This window comes from Denticeps clupeoides, unplaced genomic scaffold (genome assembly GCF_900700375.1).
Source record: "Denticeps clupeoides unplaced genomic scaffold, fDenClu1.1, whole genome shotgun sequence".
In the NCBI taxonomy this organism is placed as follows: domain Eukaryota; kingdom Metazoa; phylum Chordata; class Actinopteri; order Clupeiformes; family Denticipitidae; genus Denticeps; species Denticeps clupeoides.
The window spans coordinates 27294-46335 of record NW_021629808.1 but is presented as its reverse complement, the minus strand read 5'-3'; the positions used below and the strand labels follow the sequence as shown (position 1 = coordinate 46335).

The window sequence follows — 19042 nt, the reverse complement described above, 5'->3', positions numbered from 1 at the left end:
CAATTGGTAAATCAACTCGTTTGGGCCTAGACAGCTCAATTCTTTCTGCTCTCAATCTCCTGCAATTCTGACTAAGCAGTAACGAAAGGTTGAGCAAAATAAACTGGAAAATCTCTTTATTATAGCCAAAGTGTTCAGCACAAGTGGAGTTTAGTACAGTTTAGTACACTTTAATACAGACCCCATTCATTAAGGTGCACAGAATTCCAAAATAGTCACCTACGAGCTAAAATGAAGTCGGTCTCTCTGCCTTTAAAACCAGTAGCGGTCCTGAGCGGAGCAGAGACGGGCAGTACGGGTGCGAACCAGGGATCTAGCGTTACAGACGGGTAAAAAGTTACACAGCTTCTCCCCTCGCTGGGGCGGGGCTTAGCAAACAAATTCAAGAGCAGGTGAGAGGGTTTATGGCGAAGTAGGTCATTTCCTCTTGCCGGTCAATAGCTGCGGCCGAAGAGGGTGTAGTACTTCGCAGGCTCTTTGCCACAAACACACTTCTGCCCTGGTTGCAGGGTCTTCAGAGGTTCGAAGGGGATACAAAGGCTCTTGGCGCCCATGGACGGGGCACCCGGCTCCAGATCCTGATCCCTGTGGGTGAGGTCACATCAGTGCTTCTTAATAAACAGCGACCCTCGATAAACTGATAATTAGGACTGTTGATCGCTATCAAGTAAAGAGCGTTGGCTTATTTATGGCCGCTTACTTGGCAGTTGTCTTTTTGATCCAGTCCTCACACTCGATGACTCCACAGAAAGGAATCTGGACAATCTGAAAATATTTGGGGCGAAAATTTTATTTTATGCATAAATATTAGCATTGTTGTGAGTCATGTGATTACACCCACCTTGCCCTGATCAAGCTCTTTTTGGAAGGTCTCCATAGAATCTGCTGAAACCATGTGTTTCTTCAGATCATTTGAAGCCCTGGGAAGTGGGAAGAAATAACGACCATCTGCTCTGGTAGGGGCTGGTAAAGGTCTATGTGAGCATGTTATTTTTTTTTACTTGTTGAACAGGTTGTTCTGGATGTCCTCCAGCAGCTGTGTGATTCTGCTCTCAGTGCTGGCCTCTGGGATGGTGATCTTCTCGCCAGTATCTCTCCTCACTGCGACACACTGGCCTTGTTTCAAGTCCTTTGGACCAACCTCCAGCCTCACCGGCACACCCTGACCAAACACAGAAAATTAAATTCAGAATGAAAAAGTGATTGGGGGGGTTGGGGGATAGCGATGGAGGTTTGAGAGTCATGAGCATACCTTTAGCTCCCAGTGGTTGAACTTCCAGCCTGGTGAGTAATTGTCCCGGAAGTCAGTTTTGACCCGGACACCAGCCTTCTGCAGTCTGGACAGGTATTTGGAGCACTGGGCCGTCAGCTTGTCTTTCTCAGCGTCAGTCAATGAAGCAGTGATTCCACAAGGGATAATGATCACCTTACGTGAAGAACCAGAAGATACTAGTCAACAAATTTCTGGTATTTTGGTGAGGACTGGAACTGAATAGTCTGTCTTTTGAATCTGTGTGCTTGATACGAACCAATCTTAATGCAATTTAAAGTTCATGAGCATAAGTTAGTTAATATATGATCATAATATGATCCAAAATTAGTTATCTTTTAATCTTAGGCAGTTACCATGTCACGGAAGCAGCAGCATCGTTTAAATAAAGCACTTCACTAAACACATGGTTTCTGTAGGTTTAAGGAAGCCAAATGTAAGACTTTAAGACCATTTATAAAGGCCACTTCAAGCAAATTTAAGACCCTTCGTTAAAGTAGTCAAATACATTTCTCAGCTGACACTGTGAGGGCCAGATGATCTTCTAAAAAAACAATTTTATCTTAAACAATATATTATTGATATTAATTTACCTTCCAAATTTTTGTTATTTAAAAATAATAAGTAATAAGACCCCTGCAATAAAAAATACTCTGACTTTATTTGGCTCACATTTCATTAAAAAAAAACAAAAAAAATGTAATACATTTCTTCACAACATGTGAAAAAAAAAAAAAAAAAGTGTTTGCTGACCGATTATGTACCACGCTAGCACAACCAGATTAAATAGATAGAACACGGAACACGGCAGGATTGCACACGCTTGTGAACCTGGAAGTGTGCAGAGCACCGTGACTGATGGATTACTGACAGATTGAAAGCTTGTTTAGGATAAATAAATAAATAAAATTAGGAACACACATTTCCCACTGCACTAGGCCATTCCTAATTCAGTAATATCAGAGAAGTTTTTAATATAAGGAGAACACTTCCGCCGATGAGTGCAGAATTCAGCTGTCTAACTCCATAGGAGTTCTCCGCTAATTAATTTCTCATACACTTAAGGCCTTTGTTTTCAAAAATCAATTGTACACAATAACTGCTGGTGCTATGGTACAAAAGTAAATATTAACTCAAAATGTAGACTACGCACCTGCAGACAGGCAACTCTAGGGGGCAGCACCAGCCCCATGTTGTCACCATGGACCATAGTGAGGACTCCAATCGTACGTGTGGTGAGGCCCCATGAGTTCTGGTAGGCCAGTTGCTTCTCTCCTGGTTTCTTGGGGTCCTCAAACACAATCTCAAACATCTTGGAGAAGTTCTGGCCCAGGTGATGAGACGTGGCTCCCTGAGGGAAAAACAGAGAAACAAAGTTGAACCAAATCAATCATCTCAGATTAAGTCCAGACATTGTGTGGAGAATCAGGTATGGACTGTCTGTACTGGCACACAACAGAAGATTAATTGAACTTCTAGGACCTTCAGTATAACATGGTGTCCTCACAGGTGCAAATGTATGTCTAAAAAGCACCTGAATGGCTCTCCCGCTTGCTGAGATGTAGGCTTCCACAGTGGTGGTGTAGTCTCCACCCGCAAACTTCTCCTTCTCAGTCTTCCTGCCCTTCACCACAGGGATAGCCATCAGCTCCTCATACACTCTGGCGTACAGCTCCAGGATTTGCAGGACCTAAAGACAAAAAAAAAAAAAAAAGTGAAGTTAAAGCCGGCAAAGGTATCAGGCGAATGTGTGTCTTGAGGTGACAGAATTACGCTTTTCAACATCAGGGTATGTTTTGTTTCATGAGGCAGGTGACTTGACCTGGTTGGCACTTTAGCCAATCACACATTTACCTCCTCAGCAGCCTCCTCTTTGGTGGCGAACGCTGTGTGTCCCTCTTGCCAGAGGAACTCTCTGGTCCTCAGGAAGGGTTGGGGATGTTTAAACTCCCAACGCTGCAAGAGGGCAGAGTAAACATTCAGTATGACTTCACTACGTGCAGGGAAAAAAATGCAAAAAAACCTCTGCATACTGACCACAACATTGCACCACTGGTTCAGTTTGATGGGCAGGTCTCTGTGCGACTGGACCCATTTGGCGTAAGCAGGATACATCACTTTAAAATAGCAAAAATTAACACCAGAATTCTCATTAATAATGAAGTTTTTTTTTTTTTACCCATTGGATGGGGTTACCTGTCTCACTGGTGGGTCTAACAGCAATGGGCTCAGCCAGCTCGGTCTTCCCTGATCGAGTCACCCAGGCAACCTGCAGAGGAGCAAATGCTCAGTCCTAGTCTTCAACATCCACTCCATCATCAGTTCCTTGAATCTAAACACATCAACTGCAGCTTGGCAGAAAAATAGAATACTTCGGACCCTGATCCACCACACCGAGAATTACAAAGAATTTCCATGACTTTTCCATTACTCTAAAGCAAATTTTCATTACCATATGTTCTCTGAAACTTTTGTGCAAATTTGAATGGGGAAAACAAAAAAAAAAAAAAAAAAGTCAAATTTACCAAAATATTGTTAAATTACATTTCTGACAACTCTGAAAAGCTTAACTTAAGTTTGCGCAAGCTCCATCATGTTAATTCATAGATCTAACTTTTGAAAAGGAGACGCAGTCTGGAATATGGAAGATACTACAGACCTGCTCTAGTTTTAACCGTTGTAGTTGTAAATGTAGAAAAATGTTTCTCACACAGTCTTACAGTAACTACGTAAGTAGTCATACATTCATGCGCCAATCAGATTTCAACGCCTTTTCCATAACTTTGTAAGTTTACTTCATATTCCAAAACTTCTCAACCGTTCCGGGTTTTTAATGGCCATAACAACCCTGACACTTCACCCTACGGCCAAATTTACACTGCGTAGTGCAGTGAAGGGCAGCGTAGTTTGTAGTGATAAACTTCTGGTCATTTTCAAGGAGCTCCGAAACTCCGTAAGTTTGCAAGTGAGAAGGGCAAAAGCCACCAAAAAAGCCACACACTTGTCAGTATCAGTTCATCCTCACCTCCGGTGCAAAGTCTGCAATGTGGGACTTCTCCTTCTCTAATGCGGCCTGAGAGACAAACATGGGGAAGTAGCAGTTCTCCACACCAAGCTTCTTGATCTCAGTGTCAAAGAAGTCTTTGATGGCCTCCCAAATGGAAAAAGACCAGGGTCTCAGCACATAGCAGCCGCTCACATCGTAGTACTCGATCATCTCAGCCTTGGTGATGACCTGGTCCGTGGAGAACGGGAAAATAAAATGCACCACTCTGCACGGATTCATTTAGAAAAATCACTTTACCGTTATCGCGATCTGTTAAAAAGTACCAGAAAATCCCTAGCACAGATCCATAGATAAGTACAGTAAGACACTACCAAATATGGAAACTGTCCCAAGCAAGTCAGCACTAGAAGTCAATCTGAATTAGGACTGCAGTCACGTGAGAAGATGGAGAAGATTTGGACACCCCATTAAAAAAATCAGCTCTTTATTAAGAACTGATTCAAGAACTGTTAAAAAAAAAAGAAGATATGAACAAAAATTTGTGTTTTAATAGAGGAAAAAGTTCACACACCCTAACCCTTATAATTAGTGTTGGCCCTTTTGGCTGATATAACTTCAATGAGACCACAGCATCTCAATGTTATTAAAATCAGGGCTTTGGACTTGGCCATTCCAGGACTCTCCACTTCTTAGTTTAAAAATGCTGGGCAGCAACGTACTGATCATGTTCACCAGATGTAATAGATCCAAGTGTGATTTTAACCATTTTAAGCCTAAAAATGGTTTCACCTAAAATTGCATTCTTTTAAAATTACATTTCACAGAACGTTTTAAAAAGGCTTTTCTTTTTTTCTTAAATATTTAGTTATATTATTTGGATCCCTCAGAATCAATAAAATTGAAATTAAATATCCATATATCCAAATATATTTTAAAATGTACAGGCTTTCTTAGGGCGTGCTAATTTTCAATAATTTCTCTTCTCCTTAAAAAAAAAAAATAATAATAATAATTAAGCATTCTAAATGCCATACCTGAGAGTACCATTCTGCCAAGTTCTCCTCTTTCTTTGCCTCAAGCCCCAACCTGTAAATGAAATGGATAAATCTATCAAACAAGGTCCTTCAATTGTGAAGGAAATGTGAAATATATCCATACATTTGATTGTACATATAAATAATAAGGCCTATATTCATATCTCTCACCGTGTTTGTTTCTTGGCTCCCTGACCCTCCCCGGAACCTCCTGCTCCTCCGTTCCCATCTTGGTTCACAGGAGTTTTCTCTCCTCCCTTCTGCTGCTGCTTGCGTCCTCCTCCACCACCACCACCTCCTCCCTGTTTTTCAGATTTGTTCTCACGCTCCTTGCGGCTCTTGTCTTCTCCACCTGGTGCCCCTGGGGCCGACACTGGCCTGTACTCCTCTCCAGTGAGGGCCTTGTACTGACCCTTCAGCTCCAGCAGAGTCTTCACTGCAGCTTCCACCTGATCCTGAAGGCCCAAATGTACACAACAATTGTAAATTGTGCCACTGACATCTGGTTAAAAATTATGAGCCACAATCTGGTTTTAACAGTTCCCAGGAACTGCTGCAATTACAGCACTTGCCTTGGAGGCCTTCTCAGACTTCAGCCTTCTCACCGTCTCTCCCTGCTCAGCAACCTTAGCGAAGAGGGCCTGGGCCTGAGGGGAGCCGGGCTGCCCAGGACTTGCCTGTTTTGGGGTTGGGCTGGGCTTTGTGGGGGTCGGACTGGAGGGAGCAGCAGGGGTGGTGCAAGGTTTGTACTCTTGCCCGGTTTGTTGTTTATACTCAGCTTTGAGGGCCAACAACTGCTTCACTGCAGCATCAACCTGGTCCTACATAGATTGTAAAATATTTCAGAGGACAATGGGAGACTGATCTTGAATTAATATACATTTCTATTTAAAATCTCACCTTAGAGGCTTTCTCAGCCTTCAATTTCCTCACTACCTCGCCCTGTTCTGCCACCTGGCCAAATAAGGCAGCTGGTGAGGAGTCTATTGAGGTAGTGGGTGGGGCTGGGGCTGAAGTGGGAGGAGTCAGTCCCGGTTTGTATTCCTGTCCTGTGAGCTGCTTGAACTCCCCTTTCAGCGCCAGCAGCTGTTTAACTGCTGCATCAATCTGCTCCTGGTTAGACAACAGTTAGCACAGGACAACAGCAATTTTATACATTTATATTTGGACCGCTCTGGATTAAAATGTAGATTTGGTTCAGTAGGAAAAATGTCTGGGCAGTTTTATATAAAAATGAAAGACCTTGGAGGCTTTTTCTGCCTTCAGCTTCCGGACGACCTCCCCCTGCTGGGCCACCCTCGTGTAAGGGCAGGAACCGGAATCTGGGGCGGAGGGTTTCTGTGCTGGGACGGAGGTGGGAGGAGCCATGCCGGGTTTGTAATCCTGACCAGTCAGCTGCTTGAACTCCGCCTTCAAAGTGAGCAGCTGCTTCACCGCTGAGTCCACCTGCTCTTTAGGGGCTTTGTCTGACTTCAGCTGACGCACGGCTTCACCCTGGGCTGCCACTTTGGAGAAGATATCGTTCCTGTTTACACTGGGACTGGGTGATGTAGTAGGGGAAGATGCAGGTTTGGCCTGAGTTTTCACACCAGGCTCTGCTTTCACCTAAGAGAGAGTAGAATTTATATTAAATAGAAATCTCACATAAAGGTTGGATATGAGACATTGCAAAACAGATATGAGCTTCTCACCTGCTGGCTAGGAGTCTGGGTCTTGTTCTTGTCCTTGGAGCCAGAGGTGGGCATTTCCTTGGTGTGTCCATCAGGAATGTACAACAGCACACAGGGGCTCTCTTTACAACTGTGTGGACTAGTGGAGAAATAATAAAAGCAAATAAACAAATAAAAACACAGAACTAAAATGTTTTCCACATAAATGGATTTAAATTAAACGGAATAACCTGATTGGCTCATATGGTTGATCACAGATGTAGAAACCCCGCCTCTGAAGCTGAATGATGTCCCCTTTCTTCAAGTCCCTCAGGCATGGGTCTCCCAACATTTTCTCCTCAATCTAAAAGCAAATAATGGCATTTTAGAGCATCTCTGGTGTCTGGTACCGCATCTGGTTGAAACGGGTCCAGTCACCTACTCACCTTGCTCCTCTGGTTGATGTACTGTTTGAAGTCATCATCCTTGCCCAGAACTGGCTTAGTGATCAGGTGCTGATAGTTCACACAGACTGTAGGGATGAAGGGGGCTTTAGATGTGTCAGTCAGCCAGGTAATCTTTGTGGTCTTCTTGTAGTCTGTGTTCTCCAGGTTCAGCCGACCATCCAGAGAAGTCACGGATCCACTGGCATCTCTACAGGAAAAGCAGAGAGACATTACATAATAAAATGTATTATATTAAATTGTCATATAATTCTAAATATGTTTATGTTTAGTTAGCTAAACTACCTGTGGATTTTAGTAATGATGATGTTGCCCCAGTTGATGAAGGTGACCGTCTCTCCCTCAGTGAAGGTCTCAGCATCGGCTCCCTCAACAAACACCTTGGGCCCGTACCATACCTGCTTCATGCCCACATCCGCATTCTATGTACACAAACACAGTGATCAGATAAAGGTGGACAATATCTCCTCCTATCAGCAGACTAGCTAGCTCAGAATAGGAAAGAGCGATTCACTTGCGTTTTTAGGTTGTGACATTTAGATAATTAGCACTGGTTGTATGAATAATTCCCCAGTCATAGAATGCAAATACTATAGACCAGTGGTTCCCAACCTGGAAACTCAATTTCTATAATTTCAGTCGGGTCGTCCGGTCAGCAAACACGAACTTCTGGCCTATAGCACCTATCCTTTCCAAGTCGCTGCTTGTGAATTTGTTTCAGTGATTGTTTGGTGTGTTGTAAATATGTTTTATTAAACATTTGTTTGATTTGCAATTCTCAGTAATCGTAGTGATGCGTTATAATTATCGCGAAAGAGAGATGTGAAAATGGATGCTGAGGAGGCAAGAATCTGGCGATTATATTTTAAACTGGCTCATTTCTTACACATTTCGTTGCGTCACCGTGTGCTGTGCTGTTCAAGTGCTGTTCCCGACTCGATCTGCAGAAAGAAGGCTGCATGCGCGTTGCTCATACCTTAGGATGTCTGGCGGCTTCCTTCATATCCTCCTTGGCCCCAGGAATAGAGATGGGGACGACCTGTGACTGGAGCAACGCTGTGTACCTTGGAGCGACTGGGTCTATGACCTGCAGCAAGAGAGAAGCAGCGAGAAGAAATAAGGACATAAGGAGAGAAACAGCAACAGTAAGAGTGGTATATAGTTAAATTTTTCTGCCATATACAACTAAACCAATAAATACATATCAGCCAGTTTTTGACTGATGCATTTGACTGAAAAAAGATGAAAAGAAAATTACAGTAGTGAGATGCAAAGCCATTCTTAACAGATGGAAAGCAGAGGATTGTCTACCGGCACTGGGACCCCCCCCCCCCCCCCCCAACAAAGAGGATCCATGCAGTGCAAACAATCACAACAATGTGAAAGATGGCAAACTGTCAACAAAAACTTCATGGGTCCGGAAATTACATATAAGACTGCATTCGAGGTAAATTTACAATAAGCTGCCAGTATTTGTAGGAGAAACACAGATGGGAAATTATGGACACGAAGACATAGAAGACAGCCAATGGGAGGAGGGCGTAGAGAGAGCTCCCAAACAATCAAAACTTTTTAATTTTTATGCAATTTATATAGCTTTTCTATGATCCCACGCAAAGGGCATAAGACACACACACATAAAATGAGGGTACAAAAATTATGAAAATCTTAATGAGTTGCAAGTTTATACATTCCCTCCAGCATATAATTGTTACTGAGGGAGGGTTTCATACACTGCATGTAATCTTTAGCAGATCTAGCAAAAGCTAAATATGAAACATTGGTGCAGAGATCGCTGTTGAGTGATGAGATGTGGGTGTGTTCTCCTTAAGCAGTAATAAACCAGAGGAAGTGATGCACCATGAGAGATATTACCACCAAAGTCTGTGAGTTCTTTTAAGTTCACTTTTTTTAAAAAGGTGGCTTGATATTATTACAAAGAAATGCCCTGTTTTTAATGGCTGCAGTGACCCGAACTGAGACGATGGAGATGGGCTCAGCTAGGTGGAACTGAAGGGTGAGGTGAAGACAGGACAAAGACAAGGAACAAGAGGAAAAGGAGAAGTACCTCTTTACAGCTAACTGGCAGCTTGGAAACAGAAGAGTGAGATGCAGTTTAACGTCAAACACCAGACACAAGGTAGACAGAATGGACACCATTTTACAGAGCTTCCAGCTCAGATTAGGCGGGGCAAAGTGCTATGAACACTAAACTAAAACCTACTACTCATGCTAAACAAAAAGTGAAACCCAAAAGGATGGCCATGGCAAGACAGAAATACGAGAAGGTGGCAAAAAAATGGAGGTAGTAAAACAGAATGGCTTGGAGTGTGCATCAGCTACTGTATTGCCAGGTTGAAACTACACATTATTTAAAAAGAATTTATATAATGTGTTTATAATATGGTCATTTTATACCCAGACACTACGTAATATTCCTTGGAAACGAAAGGGTATGAGAGCCAGACTTGAATATAAAATTAAAACCCTGCCGAAACCAAAAAAAAAAAAAAAAAAGTGAACTGGCAACAATCATATGATAGCTGCTTCACTTGCACTTGAGTGTGAGAAGCATTTGGATGATGACAACATTGTTATCATCTGTACCTTTTTGTTAAAAGCCCAGATCTTGTCCCACTCCATGTTAACCACCGACCTGGAGCCACCCTACAGCATCAAGGAGAAAAAGAAGACAATGCACTTCAATGATGGTAGTAGTCACATTCTTTAAATACATTTTTACACTGGTATGTATGGTAGAAGCCTGGTGGGTAACACACCCAGCTATGAACCACAAGACCCAGGTTCAAACCCCGCTTACTACCATTGTGTCCCTGAGCAAGACACTTAACCCTGAGGTCTCCAAGGCGGACTGTCCCTGTAACTACTGGTTGTAAATTGCTCTGGATAAGCTCATCTGATCAATACTGTAAAATGTTAGATTTAAGTCTTGGCTTAGCTGTTCTTTGTGTTATTAAAATAATAACCATCAAAATAATAGCACAAGCGCAGGAGTACCTGAGCAGCGATGAACTGTTTAAGCCCCTCCACAGTCATTCCTCTGCGAAGGACACCTCGGACCGTGGGGAAGCGGGGGTCATCCCTGTAAAAGACAAACATGTCAGTTTATATTGTCAGTTACCCTCACATTAGATGAAAATCAATACATTTTTCACACAACATTTTCTACAAAACAATGCACCCGTACCTGAAACATATAAGACCATCACGGTCATCCTCTATACTTCAGGGATTTTTTAAAAACAGCTTCACTTATGGTCTGCTAAGTTTGCCCTATAAGGGATATCAATGTCCCTTGTGTTATGGTGATGTGGAGGGATGGGGAGGAGCTGTACCGGAGCTGGTGTATTTTTCTCTTCTCTGTTGTGAAGTGAAGTGATTGTCATTGTGAAGCACAGCACACAGTGACACAACAAAATGTGTCCTCTGCATTTAACCCATGGTGGTAGTAGCCTAGCGGGTAATACACTCGCCTATGAACCAGAAGACCCAGGTTCAAATCCCACTTACTACCATCGTGTCCCTGAGCAAGACACTTAAATCCTGACTGTCTCCAGGGGGGGGACTGTCCCTGTAACTACTGATTGTATGTCGTTCTGGATAAGGGGCGTCTGATAAGATATTTTGGGGGGCCACCACTGCCCCCCCCCAATATAATATTTTTTTTTCGCATTGCACTGCACTGGCACCAATAAAAGGACATAAAAGCTGCAACACAGAAGTATAGAAATTGATGAAATTTGCCCCAGGAAAGAAGAAGCGGTAGCAGGAGACTCACCAGCCGTCAACGTAGCCTTCGTTCACAAACCAGGTGAGCTTCCTCTTCGACAGCACGGTGTTGTTGAGGTTGAGTCGGGCGTACTCCCAGATATAGGGCTTCCGTAGTCGCAGCGCATCGATCACCCAGAAGAACTGCTCGTCCCGGTCATGGTACTCCGTCGTACGCAGAGCGTGGGTCACGCCCTCAACGCTGTCCACGATTGGACATGCAAAGTCGTACGTGGGGTACACCCTGAAGGACCAACAGAGTGTGAAAGCAGGTGAGTCAAGTGCGTGGCATGTGTCAAGAGTCATGCACCAGTTTCTAACGCACTTATAGGTGGTGCCTGTCCGTGGGTGGGGGGCGTTCTTGCAGCGGAACAGCGTGGGGTCGCGCAGGCAGCCGTTGTTGGAGTTCATGTCAATCTTGGCCCTCATGCAGCAGCTCTGGCCGTATTCACTGCCCGCCTTCATCTCCGCCCACATCTGCATGTTCTTCTCCACCGCTGGAGAAAGATAAATTGCCAGGTCAACCACACGCGCTGCAGCCTGGAAATTTATCATCCATCAGACGGACGCTGACCTCCATATAAAATGCCACGGACTATTCCTAATGTGAAAGCCGTATCCACATTCGTAACCACATTCATGTTTTTCCTTAACTCCCTTTTTCAGGAGGTTGCTGGTTCGAATCCCGATCTGCCAAGGTGCCACTGAGCAAAGCACTGTCCCCACACACTGCTCCCTGGGCGCCTGTCATGGCTGCCCACTGCTCATTAAGGGTAATGGTTAAATGCAGAGGACTTGTTTCGTTGTGTCACCATGTGCTGTGCTGCAGTGTTTCCCAATGACAGTCACATCACTGCACATAAGGGTGGGTTTGACCATTTGGAAGGGTGATCAAAGTATCATGTGGCTCAATGCTATTAAAAGGTTTTTTTTTCCCCCCATTGTGATACACAGCACACGGTGACAACAAATGTGTCCTCTGTATTTAACCATCACCCTTGGTGAGCAGTGGGCAGCCATGACAAGCGTCCGGGGAGCAGTGTGTGGGGACAGTAACTTAATCAAGGGGACCTCAGTGGCACCTTGTGGATTCGAACTGGCAACCCTACGCCTTACTTACCAGCTAGGCCACCACTGACTTTTTGATGACTCCTGGTTGTATGACTGGTTCAATAAAATTAAGGTACATTCTACATTCTACAGTGGAGATAATTCACAAAATATTGGCGACCCATGGGCCCAACATCACTGTATGAGTCAGATTTTCTGTGCTTGTTTATATGTACGAAATGTGACAGTATTGTGATGTCGTACTAACACTAGATGTTTAGCTTTTGAAACAGTACGGGGCGACGTACAATTGACGCGATTTTTGGACTCTGTTCTCTGCTCCCTCTCCTGTTTCATGGCGTCTGGTGGCGTGTCGTCAATGTATGCCTTCCCCTCCTGGAGCAGCTGCTCCCCCAGGCGCAGTATGGTGGCAAAGTGGTCACTGGTGTAGGTAAACTGGTCTGGCTTGATCTGCAGCATTGCCACGTCCTCCAGGATCACCTGACGTGAAAATGAAGGGCTGGGAATTTGAATAATGGCCCTGGAGCCTTCACAGTGATTCAAAAGAAACATTAAAACGGACCTTCTCAAAGTCCTCCTTTTCCTTCTCTGGGTTGGTGTCATCAAAGCGCATGATCAGTTTTCCCTTGAAGCTGACCTGGTAGTGCTGGTTAAGCAGGGCAGCTTTAGCATGACCGATGTGCAGGTACCTTAGAGAAAGAGTCACGATGAGAGATGCTTAGTCCCAGTCCACACGACAACGTTTTTCCTATAATATGGGACATTTTTTATCCAATCTGGCCTTGCGTCCACATGGAGACGCCGTTTCAGGGGACCAAGAACGGTTGTTCTCTAAAACCAGGCTAAAATCTAGAAGTAACTAGAAGAAATCCTCCGTACGGTGTACATTTCTAATGAAAAGACAAGGCTGGTGAACAACGACGTGTTTAACTCCCCTGGGGGGGAGATCTGTACACCAAACAAGGTGAGCGGGGAGTTACAGCGCCACTTACAGGTATGGAAGGGGTGTTCTGTACGTGTCCGGCTGACATGTCAGATAATATTCTGATGTTTTTTAGAAACCGAAAACCCATTTTGGAGAAATAAGGGTTAAGGGTGTTAGAAAATATCAATACAGCAATATATCGGGATATTTTATGTGGTGATACAGGGACATCAAATATCGATTTTTTTGTAAAACTCTGCTTTCCTCTTCTAGAAGGACACAACACACTTACCCACTGGCCTCAGGTGGAAACCGGACCACAACTTTCCCCATCTCAGCACCTGGCAGCTCCACAAACTTCCCAACGTCGGCTTTCTTCTCCTTGGGTGCATTCTTTATAATGAACAAGCAGCGCATACACACACAGCAAATTGAGTAAAGATTCTGTGACGGCAGATTCCAATGTATCGAAGCCAACAGACAAAGTTGTCAAAACTCCCTGAACTGGCTGATCTACAATGGACTCCAAATGATAACATAAATTTAAAAAAATACCCTCTACTGCTCGCAAAGCATAGTGTCTCAAGCATTAAATTTCATCTGCCAATTTGATCAGCATAAGACGAAGCAAATCAAAGACTGAGCGAAGGATCAAGACAGACTGTGACAACACATGGCACCACGCATTTGTGCTTCTTAGGAATATAGAAGTGTCAACATGCATGCATCACAATACCGCAATTAAAAAAAAAAAAAAGTCTTAAAACAAGTGGTCAGCACATACTGACCTACTCTGTTGTTGGGGAACAGGAGAATGCAGCAGACTTACAGCTTTGACCGAAGCGACCTCTGTGGCCCACCTGTCACCCACAGAGCTGAAAGGAGCTTGCGAAGCCAGGAAAGAAAACCAGCGAGAGACGTGTGGGAAGTCCTTTGCCTTGTTCTCCACGGCCTGCCAGTCCCCATTAGCTGCAGGAAGCAGTGGGAAGGAAAAACAAAATGCAAAATTAAACACATGCAGAGCCTGATTAAGCCAGTTTATGCACTCCTTACTGGTCTCAGAAAAGTCTCATTTACAAGGGTCTAAAAGGGTCACTTTTGTGAATATGCCCAATATACGTCATTGTTTTGCACGAAATATGAGGCTGAATAAAAATAATTAATAACCCATAATGAAATAGCAGTTGAAAAATAAATCATTATTGTATATTGTTATTGTAAATTTCCCACTTGTGGGACTAATAAAAAAAAATCTTATCTTATATAGATTGCTGGTGCTCTAGATACTAGCCAACTAGCCTGAATACGTCTAGCTTTTTTGCTTGTTTAATCACTTTTTTCAGCTCTACCAAGATCATTAATTGCTAGAAAACCCCTTTGTGATCAAGTGAAGGACTAGTGATGAGCATTAGAGAACAAAGTATCATTCCATGGAACCCGGATCAAACTGGATAAGTTAGCTGTCGGATAAAACAAGGGTTTTCCTACCACAACTGATCCTAAACTTTAAAAGTAGTTATGAAAAGTAGCTCCAGAACAAACCTTTGAGAGCTCCCCAAACACAAAAGTCAGCCAGGGTCACAGTGTGTCCAACAAGGAAGGTCCTTAGAGCCAAAGCGTTATTCAGGTCTCCCAGAGAGGATCCCAGCGCACCACACAGGTGACACGCACTGAACTCCAGCCAGTGGTCGACCTGCAGCATTCAGCAACCTGAATCATGTCGTATTATGAATTGCATTCGAATGGGTTATCAAAAAGAGCAGCCGGAATCCCCCTTACCTCGGTTTGCTCCAGCATGTTGGAGCCATAGAGACCCAGGCCGGGAGCAACCCTCGCAAGGTACCGCGTCATGGAGTTCACATCGCTGAATCCCACCGTGCTAAATCAGGAGGTTTCAGGTGAGACCCTTCCGTCAATGTGCTCCCCCAAACCAGGACTAGAACCCAAGTACCATACCAGGGTTCTAATACATTCATGTCACAGCTCTAGACTAACTTTATATCATATATTGTCAATATATACTGATGTATTGTCATATTGCTGTTTTTGTTTTGCACACCAAATCTCCAGAGCTTCGCAATTTCTCTATGTACTCGTATATGGTGAGATGACAAAAAAAGTTGACTTTTCACCTGACTTTCTTCTTTTTAAATTGCTGTCCATAAAGGCAATACTGACTTGTACATACTTAACCAACAATATGGTTAACATAAAGCTCTTTTTTTGAAGCACAAGTGCTGGGCCCTTTGAAATTTTCAATTAATTCGCAAATGTGGGGTGAATTGTCATTTTAATGCAGTACATCTCAGTCAAGCCGGATGCACTTCCACACTTCCCTAAACAGGAAAATTGTCTGAAGGCCATCAGAGACTGGATGACCCGCAATTTCCTCATGCTCAACGTGGACAAGACTGAAGCGGTGGTGATCGAGACGTGGCTTGATGGAATATATTTTGGGAGTGTGCTGGTTTTTTTCACTGGCCCTAGTACATCTGTGAAGAATTTGGGTGTGACTTTTGATGCTGATTTTCCATTTGATTGTCACATTCAAAATACAGGGTGGGCCATTTATATGGATACACCTTAATAAAATGGGAATGGTTGGTGACATTGAACACATTTTATAAGTGGTCAGAAACTTGTAAATAACTTTTATGAAAGAATAAAGTTACGTTAAAACCAAGCACACCATTGTTTTTCTTGTGAAATTACCAATAAATTTGATGTGTCACATGACCCTCTTCCTATTGAAAAAACAAAAGTTGGATCCAATGGCTGACTTCAAAATGGCCACTATGGTCACCACCAATCTTGAAAAGTTTGCCCCCTCACATATACTAATGTGCCACAAACAGGACGTTAATATCACCAACCATTCCCATTTTATTAAGGTGTATCCATATAAATGGCCCACCCTGTATTTCCAATACGAGGTACTCAGAAACATTGCTAGAGTTGATCTAATGCAGAGAAATTAGTTCACACATCCATAACATCTAGACTGGGTTACTGTAATTATCTGTTTTCTGGTTACTCTTCATTTAATAAACTTCAGGGATCTTACACGCACTAGAAGGTATGATCACATTACGCCTGTATTGTCTTCCAGTTAAGTTCCGTATTCACTTCAAGATTGCAGCCATGACAGGCGCCCGGGGAGCAGTGTGTGGGGACGGTATTTTACTCAGTGGTACCTTGGCGGATCAGGATTCGAACCGGCAACCTTCTGATGACGGGGCCGTTTCCTTAACCGCTAGGCCACCACTGGCCCCATATTTGTTCCCATCTGCCCCTAAAACCTTTGGAAGAATCTTCCGGGGAATGGGATGGCATGGGATTCAGACACAGCCTCAGTTCTTTAGAGCCCTGCATACTCACTCAGACACATGCAGCTTTGTGACTTTTCCCTCCTTCACGGAGACTTTCACGCTGGTCTTCACGTGCTCCGCAGCCAACAGCGCCCCTGCGAGGACGTAGACACGGCAACAGTTCAGAAACCAGATCTCGCCAGGGCCAAGGCATGCTCAAACGCCTTCTGAAAATAGTAGACGTTAAGGCACCAACTGCACAGCAACTAATCCAGCGGAGGCTTGATAACCACATACGGAACCACGAGGAACACAAGCAGGACGCGCAAAGAGTTCCGATGCTCCGCCTCTCATTCAGAGAACACGCAATCGTGCAATAAGCCTCCAAACTAATGTTTTACCAAGAAAAAGTGCACTAACTGTTTTTTTAGGTTTCTTCTGCTCCCTAGTAATAGGAATGTTCATAACAGGATATTATAAATTCACCCTAGTTAGGCTGTCCTGGTTAGGGTACCGGGCCACCGCTGCACAAATATACCACTATAACCACGTATTTCTGTACCAGTTGTACAATACCACCGTCTGCCGCTGCTCCTCTGCTGCTGTTCTCTCCGAAGCGCAGAATCAAGCGCACCGACCACCGACAGACTCCAGCGAAGAGACCAGCAGATCAATCCTGGTTCCAGGACACTGCTAAACGAGGACTTAGCATGACACGAACCAGCCGCCACCACCGTAACTACAGCTTCAGGGATCTTCAAGTGGACCAGTAGCATCATAATGGAAATGTAATGTACACCATGACACTAAACTAAAATGTACTCGGCACTGTCCAGGGCCTCCAAACATGGACAGAATGTCTTGACTACAACTTTGGACTTCTCCACCTCTACAACTGTAGGCTCACTCTGCCCTGAAAGGGTGTCCCTCTCTGTACCACTCCATCCCGTGGTCCCTTCCTTCCCTTGTGTGCAGAAGGGTCCAGTGTGGGGGTGTCAACTGTACGTGATTGTGGGCTATATAAGAAATAAAATGTTGTCGTTGTTATTCCTGTGGCTGAGACACAAATGTTCTGGAATATCTTCCCTCTTTGCAAACGTCATGAAACAGAAACATTTACATTTACAGCATTTATCAGACGCCCTTATCCAGAGCGACTTACAATCAGTAGTTACAGGGACAGTCTCCCTGGAGCAACTTAGGTTTAAGTGTCTTGCTCAGGGACACAATGGCAGTAAGTGAACCCGGGTCTTCTGGGTCATAGGCGAGTGTGTTACCCACTAGGCTACTACCAAACCACATGACTTTGGATAAAGTGATGGGCGGAATAACAACACGGCGTAACAGAGGGGCAGAGAGTTCGGCCCTACAGCCACACTGTCCTGGTACACCTCCGTCACAGCGAAGGGAGACGTGGTTCGTGGAGCCGCGGAGCGGTGCGGGAAGGCCCACCTTCCACGGACCGCGTTTTCACGCGGCTTACATCAGCCTGCTGGGTCGGCCGCGGCCACAAGGCGGCGCTGTCCGTCCGACCTGCGCGAACAACGTATACCGTCAAAAACGGCGCGTCGGCCGCACGAATCCCGTCAGAACGGACACCGGCACGGAACTCTTTACATTCTACGCATCTGTTAATAACTTTGGTTTTTTTGGTTTGTTTTTTCTTGTTAATAACGGAATAGTCACCGCCACTGACACGCTGGTATGTTTCGTACGTGGCATTTTGTCGTCGTAAAAGGAGTAAATTGTGCCACGACGACACGAGGACCGGCTGCCACATCAACGTGGCTTTAAAAAAACATAATAATAATAATAAATGACAGTCGCGGGGCCGCGGCGGAAACTTACCCAACGGCGGGCTGCTGGAGTTGATGGTCAGGGTTAAAGCCATGCCTGTTCCACCTCCCGGTCGTGCTGGTCCTTCCAGGCGCCCGCAAGCCCGATCTGCGGAGCGACTCGGAAACGACTCGCCTGCCCTCGCTCTCCCGCGGACGGCGTCTCGCCGAGCGGCCTCGGGGAAGGTGTCGCCCCCTGGCGGCGCGGGTTGGGAAGCGACGCGTTCGGCGTCGCTCGGGACCAGCAGATGAATCCTGGTCCCTGGCAATGAGCTGCTGGGGAGACGACATAAGAACGAACCAGAGGGTCACCACAGCCGCCCCCACCGTAACAACTACAGCTTCAGGGATCTTCAAATGGACCAGTAGCATCATAATGGACATGTAATGTACACCAAAACCTACTCCTAACATGGACTGATGCTCTTTACTACACTGTGGACTTCTCCACCTCTACAACTGTAGGGCTTTTTCCTCTTCTTGGACAAATCATCACCAACCCTGCACTGACACCAACTGCAGGCTCACTCTACCCTGGAAGGGGCGTCCCTCTCTGTACCACTCCATCCCGTGGTTTCTTCCTTTGTGTAAGACATGGCTGTCAATCAATATGTCATTAAGTTTTAAAAGAGCTTGGCAATATTTTATGTATATTATATGATATTGTTAAGGAAGTGGCCCCGTAATCGG

At 44.6% G+C, this 19042-nt stretch overlaps 1 protein-coding gene across 1 annotated transcript; it reads right to left on the bottom strand.

The window, feature by feature from the left end:
- Positions 1 to 99: 99 nt before the first annotated feature.
- LOC114774581 (bifunctional glutamate/proline--tRNA ligase-like) lies at positions 100 to 18408 on the bottom strand. The gene is made up of 33 exons (XM_028966373.1): positions 18366 to 18408; positions 16588 to 16672; positions 14989 to 15088; positions 14752 to 14902; positions 14039 to 14178; positions 13502 to 13602; positions 12847 to 12973; positions 12572 to 12764; positions 11539 to 11710; positions 11224 to 11457; positions 10443 to 10527; positions 10032 to 10091; positions 8401 to 8511; positions 7710 to 7846; positions 7407 to 7614; positions 7212 to 7324; positions 7003 to 7120; positions 6554 to 6916; positions 6212 to 6424; positions 5884 to 6132; positions 5483 to 5766; positions 5312 to 5363; positions 4296 to 4505; positions 3467 to 3539; positions 3308 to 3387; positions 3125 to 3226; positions 2805 to 2960; positions 2424 to 2621; positions 1253 to 1426; positions 1002 to 1162; positions 842 to 920; positions 701 to 765; positions 100 to 585 (listed from the first exon to the last, which is right to left on the bottom strand). Exons 1-33 carry the CDS (start codon positions 18406 to 18408, stop codon positions 435 to 437), a joined length of 4788 nt encoding a protein of 1595 aa, XP_028822206.1. The 3' UTR covers positions 100 to 434.
- Between the last annotated feature and the right edge of the window lie 634 nt (positions 18409 to 19042).

What these genes read in the sequence shown, in the direction of transcription:
- LOC114774581 (XM_028966373.1), bottom strand. Translation starts at nt 18,408, where the DNA reads ATGGCTTTAACCCTGACCATCAACTCCAGCAGCCCGCCGTTGG. An exon ending in AGGCTGAGAAAGCCTCTAAG is followed by an intron (nt 6,133 to 6,211) that starts GTGAGATTTTAA and finishes CAATCTATGTAG; the next exon opens with GACCAGGTTGATGCTGCAGT. An exon ending in CTAGAGTTGCCTGTCTGCAG is followed by an intron (nt 1,427 to 2,423) that starts GTGCGTAGTCTA and finishes TCTTCACGTAAG; the next exon opens with GTGATCATTATCCCTTGTGG.